The 6,786-nt window shown below is 51.7% G+C and overlaps 1 protein-coding gene across 1 annotated transcript; it reads left to right on the top strand.

Moving 5' to 3' along the window:
- Positions 1–2,569: 2,569 nt before the first annotated feature.
- LOC138420270 (olfactory receptor 10V1-like) lies at positions 2,570–3,508 on the top strand. Its single transcript, XM_069553373.1, has one exon. It carries the CDS (start codon positions 2,570–2,572, stop codon positions 3,506–3,508), a length of 939 nt encoding a protein of 312 aa, XP_069409474.1.
- Positions 3,509–6,786: the final 3,278 nt, after the last annotated feature.

The following is a 6,786-nucleotide window of genomic DNA, read 5'->3' on the forward strand; positions in this document are numbered from 1 at the left end:
CTTTTACGCATTCAACAGTCGTCTCTTTGGATGCTCTCTGTGCTAGTCATACGGACAGGACTTGGTGTGTAATTTTGGGACCATTTATAGAAGCGAGGGCAGGATTAAGGGCACTTAGTGTTACTCAGTCAAGCTCAAACTATTCACTGAAAAGTCCAGTGATGAGCTGTTTGGGCATCGATGGAGACATTATTCAGAAAAGCAGCTGAGCAAGAAGATGGTGGACTAGTGTCGCAAAGAACAACCCAGTTGAATTGCTCTTGGATCGAGCAGTTTGGAAGCCACTAGAGGCCTTTGCTGGAGTGGTCTCTGGGCGCAAGATGGAAAGCAGATTGTGCTGCAGAATAAGTGGGAGATGGTTGATGTGGAAAGGAGACCGGGAGCCCTCAGAGGGTGATGCAAGATGAAGGGGTTTCTTCCTCATTTTACCATGGGACGTAACGTTGCTGCGGAGGGGATCAAAGGGATCAAAGAGACAGAGGGAAAGACTTGTGCAGGGCCCCGGAGGGAGCGCAGGGGCTCAGAGGACTGGCTTTGCAGAGGAGAGGGGACACTTCTGGAAAGGCATGTGGAAACTTGTTGGAGGTGCAGGGCTGGGCAGAGAGTGTTCTGGGTCTAGAGCTGGTGAGGATGGTGAAGAGTTGCCACCAGGTAGCTTCTGTTATTTATTTCCTTTTTTTTTTTTCAGTGAAGTTGGAGGCTGGGTCATTACTGTGGTGAGACAGGAGAGAGCAGAAGAGAGGTCTTAAAGAGACCAGGGAAATTTGCTCCAGTCATCATGGGGACCAGAGGGAACAGCTGATTCAGAGGCTTGGGGACAGTACTAGGGTTCATAACACCTTTTTACCACTGTTGTGGCACCAGTCCAGAGAAGGCAATGGCACCCCACTCCAGCACTCCTGCCTGGAAAACCCCATGGACGGAGGAGCCTGGAAGGCTGCAGTCCACGGGGTCGCTGAGGGTCGGACATGACTGAGCAACTTCACTTTTCACTTTCCTGCATTGGAGAAGGAAATGGCGCCCCACTCCAGTGTTCCTGCCTGGAGAATCCCAGGGACGAGGGAGCCTGGTGGGCTGCCGCCTACGGGGTCGCACAGAGTGGGACACAGCTGAAGTGGCGCAGCAGCAGCGGCGGCAGCAGCGGGATTTTGTGACCTCCTGTAGCCATGCTCAGCCTGGAATGAAGATGCTGGATATTTCAGAAGGTAACAGGATTGGCAGAGGATCAAGAGGGGAAAGTATCAGCAAAAGACTGATGGAAGAGTCGGGCCCTCGGTCTCGGTTGGCTGGAGCAGGGAGGGAAGCCGAAAGGAGACGTCTCTAGGAGAGCCGGGGGCATCGAGGCAGGCTTACAACGGGGATGGACAGCCGTGTTAATGGTGTTGGCTGACGTTTATGGCTAATTTCCTAGGGATCAGACACACTTCCTTTTCAGAACAATTCTAAGTGCTGTGTCCTATTGCTTTCTTCATAGATGAAGAAATTGAAGCAGAAACTTCGGCAGTTTGCTCCAGATCATTCCATTGGTCAATGACAGATGAGCTTGTGCTCTTGACAATCAGGCAAGGGAGTGAGGGAGTAGAGAGATTTGTGCTCTGGGAATGGTGTACCGAGCTTCCCTGTGCTCAGGGGTAAAGAATCCACCCGCCAGTGCAGGAGATGAGGGTGCGATCCCTGGGTGGGAAACATCCCCTGGAGAAGGGAATGGCAACCCACTCCAGTATCCTTCCCTGGGAAATCCCATGGACAGAGGAGCCTGGTGGTGTGCAGTCCGTTGGGGCGCCAAACATGACTTAGTAACTAAACTGCAACAACAGTGGTGCGCTGTGGATTAATATTTCACTGCTGAGCTGGACAGCTATTCCTCCACCAATGCTCATCACAGAGTTATTTATAATAGCGAAAAGGTGAAACAACCCAAGTGTCCATGAACAGATGAATGGATAAACACAATGGGGTATATACAGACACAGTGGAGTATTATTCAGCCTTGAAAAGGAATGTGATTTTGGCATAAGCTACTACATGGATGGACCTTGAAAACATTATGCTTAGTGGAATAAGCCAGACACAAAAGGACAAATGGTGTATGATTCCACTTATATGAGGCACCAAGAATAGGAAACGTCATAGAGACAAAGTAGGGTTGAGGTTGCTAGGAGCTGGGAGAGATTGTGGGCAGTTTTAGCTTATTAAGTAGAACTTTTGTTGGGGATGATGAAAAGTTTTGGGTAGAGATAGAGGCGATGGTTATACAACATCGCGAGTGTGTTTGATGTCGCTGAATTGTACATTGACACAGGGTTAAAATGATAAATATTACGTAACATATATTTTACCACGACTTAAAAAAAAGAGATTTCAGTGGGGAGCTACTTCTGGGTGATTACAACCAAAGAGCTGTTGAAGAAGTGAGACGCTGAATTTGGAGGGAACGATGGTTGGAGCTGAGGAAGGAAGGGAGAGACGCAGAGCTGAATGGGTCAGCCAGCAGGAATCCTGTGTCCTGACGTTTGGCTATCCTCAGGGGCATCGCCTGGACCATTAGCAGCCCCAGTGCATGGACCACATGGAGGATTCGAACCAGACTGGGGTGGTGATTCACTTCCACTTCCGCCCCTTCTCCAGACTCCCTGAGGTTCAGATGCTGACTTTCGTGGCCTTCCTGATTGTGCACCTGGTCAGCGTCGGCGGCAACGTCTCCATTTTGCTCGTTGTCTGGACCTGCCGCTCTCTGCACACCCCCATGTACTTCTTCCTGGCCAGCTTGGCGGCTCTGGAGACCTGCTGCTCCTCCACCATTGCCCCTCTGACACTGGCCAGCACCCTGTCCGCGGGGAGAGCCCTCGTCTCCCTGGCTGGCTGCGGTGCCCAGATGTTCTTCATCTTCCTGGGCAGCGCTGACTGCATCCTGCTGGCCGTCATGGCCTATGACAGGTTCGTGGCCATCTGCCACCCTCTGCGTTATAGCCTCAGGATGAGCTGGCAGCGGTGTGCCCGACTGGCCCTGGGCTCCCTGGTGCTGGGGTTCATCTTGGCCACGCAGCTGACTGTGCTCATCTTCCGACTCCCCTTCTGCGGCAGCAAGGAGATCAGCGTGTTCTACTGTGAAGTCCTGCCCATCACGAGACTGGCCTGTGCGGACACCCGGGTCCACGAGGCCACGCTGTTCGTGGTGAGTATCGCCGTCCTCACCCTCCCCTTCCTGCTGATCACCCTGTCCTATGTCTTCATCGCGGCCGCCATCCTGAAGATCCGCTCTGCCGAGGGGAGGCTCAAGGCCTTTGCCACCTGCTCCTCCCACATGACCGTGGTTCTGCTCCAGTATGGAGGTACCAGCCTCATCTACCTGTGCCCCAGCTCCAGCTACTCTCCGGAGAGGGGCCGAGTAGTGTCCGTAGTTTACACCTTCATCACCCCTATGCGGAACCCCCTGATCTACAGTATGAGGAATCGAGAGCTTAAGCATGCTTTGGATAGAGCAGTGATGAAGTTCCTGTCGTCCTAAACACTACAAACGCCCTGGGTGCGCCTCTGTACCCTGTAGGGTGGAGACAGGCGGGTGTGCTCTCTGAGAGATGGGAGGCGGGGCAAGCGGTCATGGGTTTTGCACTGTTACTTCTTCCTTATATTATTTTCGAGAAGTCATTTTTCCTTTGTAAGGAAGAGATGGAAACAGTGGCAGACTTTATTTTTCTGGGCTCCAAAATCACTGCAGATGGTGATTGCCACCATGAAATTAAAAGACATGTATTCCTTGGAAGGAAAGCTATGACCAAGCCAGACAGCATATTAAGAAGCAGAGACATTACTTTACCAACATAGTCAAAGCTATGGTTTTTCCAGTGGTCGGGTACAGATGTGAGAGCTGGCCTACAAAGAAAGCTGAGCGCTGAAGAATTGATGCATTTGAACTGTGATGTTGGAGAAGACTCTTGAGAATCCCTTGGACTGCAAGAAGATCCAACCATTCCATCCTAGAGGAAACCAGTCCTGAATGTTCATTGGAAGGACTGATGCTGAAGCTGAAACTCCAATCCTTTGCCCACCTGATGGGAAGAACTGATTCATTTGAAAAGACCCTGATGCTGGGAAAGATTGAGGGCAGGAGGAGAAGGGGATGACAGAGGATGAGATGGCTGGATGGCATCACTGACTCAATGGACATGAGTTTGAGTAAACTCCAGAAGTTGGTGAAGGACAGGGAGGCCTGGCGTGCTGCAGTCCATGGGGTCGCAAAGAGCTGGACATGACTGAGCGACTGAACTGAAGGAAGAGATGTTTTTAAGAGAACATCTTACCTGTTTGTTTTCTTCCCCATTATCTGTCCATTTCTTCCTCCATCCTCTAATGCTTGTACACACACACACACGCGCGTGCGCACACACACACACGCACACACACACACGCACACACACGCACACACACACGTTCACTTATCTCATGGCATCTCTTTGTGCCTATCCATGGTTGATACGGCCTGAATATTTGCATTCTTTCCAAATTCACAGGTTCAAATACTAATGCCCAGTGTGATGGCATTAAAATATGGGCCTTAGATGAGAGATGTTTAAGTCACGAGGCCAGAGCCCTGGTGAGTGGAATCACTGCTTTTATGAAAGAGACTCCTCAGAGCTCCCTAGCACCTTCTGCCGTGTGAGGGTGCAATGAGAAGTCTGTGACCTGGAAGAAGGCCTTTACCCAACCTCATTCTTAGATTCCTCATCCATAAACGGGGGATTAAAATACCCACAAGACCGAAATTCTGGGGTAGTTATAAGGATCAAAAGATAAAAGCGGAAGTACTTTGTGACTTTATGTTTTAAATTGTTATTATTATTTTGCCATGCAGTGTGTGAGATCTTAGTCCCCCAACCAGGGATCAAACCTGTGCCGCCTGCAGTGAAAGCAAGTCTTAACCAGTGGGCCCCCTGGGAAGTCCCTCCGCTGTGACTTTCAGAGGGCGATAACGCGGTGCACGTCAGGCTTGCTATCCTCCAGTAAAGTCTGTGCTCTTCCCTTCGAACTTCTCTCCAGTTCTCAGCAGACTCAAACATTGCATATATGGGCAGGGGCAGAGCCAGGAATAAAACACAAATCAAGCTAGGGCCGTCCCATATTATGATTTCCACAATGTAAGTGCTGAGTTTGTGCATTTCGAATGATTTATCTTTAATCCTCCATTATCTTCTAGGGAAAAGTGATGGGGAAAGCCTTAGAATTTTAAAGTTTTGTTGGTTTCTCTTTAACTTTCTACCTGGAGCTAACCCATCTCCATCTCCATCTCTGACTCTGCATTAGTCTGCTTCCAAATCACCCTTCGTTTGGACGTGCCTAGCGGTTAGGGCTCCGTGCTTTCACTACAGGAGCCGCAGGCTTGATCCCCGGTTGGGGAAGCTCTGAAGGCCACTCCCTTTCTCCTCATCTGTTCGCTGTCTTCCCCATTCTCTGTGCATCTCCCCTCCCATTCTCTCTCTGTCTTGCTGTCTCTCTCACACTCATCTCACATTCTCTCCTGTATATCCCTAGTTGATACGGGCTCCCCGATGGCTCAGACAATGAAGAGTCTGCCTGCAGTGCAGGAGACCTGGGTTTGATCCCTGGGTTGGGAAGATCCCCTGGAGAAGGGAGAAGCTTCCCCACTCCAGTATTCTGGCCTGGAGAATTCCATGGACTGTATAGTCCATGGGGTGGCAAAGAGCTGGACACGACTGAGTGACTTTTACTCACCCGCTCACTCACTGTGGACCGTGCTCCCGCCTGTGGTAGGCAGAGCAGGAAGTAGAAAGGTAAGTCAGAGGAAGCTCCAACCTGGGAGGAAGCTAAGTCTGGCCATAGCTGGGACTTCCCTGGCGGTCCAGTGGCTAAGACTGTGAGCTCCCAACGCAGGGCACATGGGTTCGATCCCCGGGGGAGAAACTAGACCCCACCTGCTCCAACTAAAGATCCACGAGCAGCAGTGAAGGTCGAGGAGGCCCTGTGCCAGAACTGAGACCTGGAGTAAGAAAGGAGCAGACAGAAGAGCGTAAACCACACTGACGCCAAAGGCCGAGCGCTGCCACCACAATGCTCTGAGCCACCGAGGGAGGGCCAGCGACGGGCACCCCGGCCAGCCGGGGGGGGGGGGGGCACCTGAGCTGCCCCGAGACAGGCTGAGGTCCGCGCGTGCGCAGAGGGGCGGGGAGGGCGCTGGCACAGGGCGTCGGCTCCGCGCCTCTGCTCCCCGTCTGCCGAAGCGCAAGCGGCGCCGCAGCAGCTTTCTCTGCCTTTTTCTGACCCGTATCGCAGGCCTCACGGGCAGAGACCACGACCAGGACTCACGTGACAGGAAACTGAAGGGTCAGTTTATTCTGAAAGACAAGAACCCGAAAGGGTCTTCCTTGGTTCACTTGCAGCCCTCGCTTGTGTTCTGCAATGGTCTGCGAGGTCAGAATCTGCAGGACTCCGGTCCTGCCCAGCGCTAGGTGCCTGGGGGAGATAAACAAGATACAGCCAAACCAATGTGAAGGATACCCTACCGAGCGAAATAAAACGAGTTGTCCGCTGCGGGTTTGTTCGGCGCCTGCAGTGTGCAAACTTGCGGTCACGACTCTTCACGGTGGGGATGCTTTGCGGCCGTGTTTCCAGATTCTGTCGCCACCAAACTCTTTTATCCCTTGGAATCTCTTAGAAATGTTTCATCCTGCTGAACCTACTTTGGAAAAGGCTGCCGTAGCTGATCCTGACTGAACACTGAAAGGGTGATTTCCCTAGTGATTGAATTACTCCAGGCACTTTTCAATTCCC

Source organism: Ovis canadensis, chromosome 15, assembly GCF_042477335.2.
Source record: "Ovis canadensis isolate MfBH-ARS-UI-01 breed Bighorn chromosome 15, ARS-UI_OviCan_v2, whole genome shotgun sequence".
Classification (NCBI taxonomy): domain Eukaryota; kingdom Metazoa; phylum Chordata; class Mammalia; order Artiodactyla; family Bovidae; genus Ovis; species Ovis canadensis.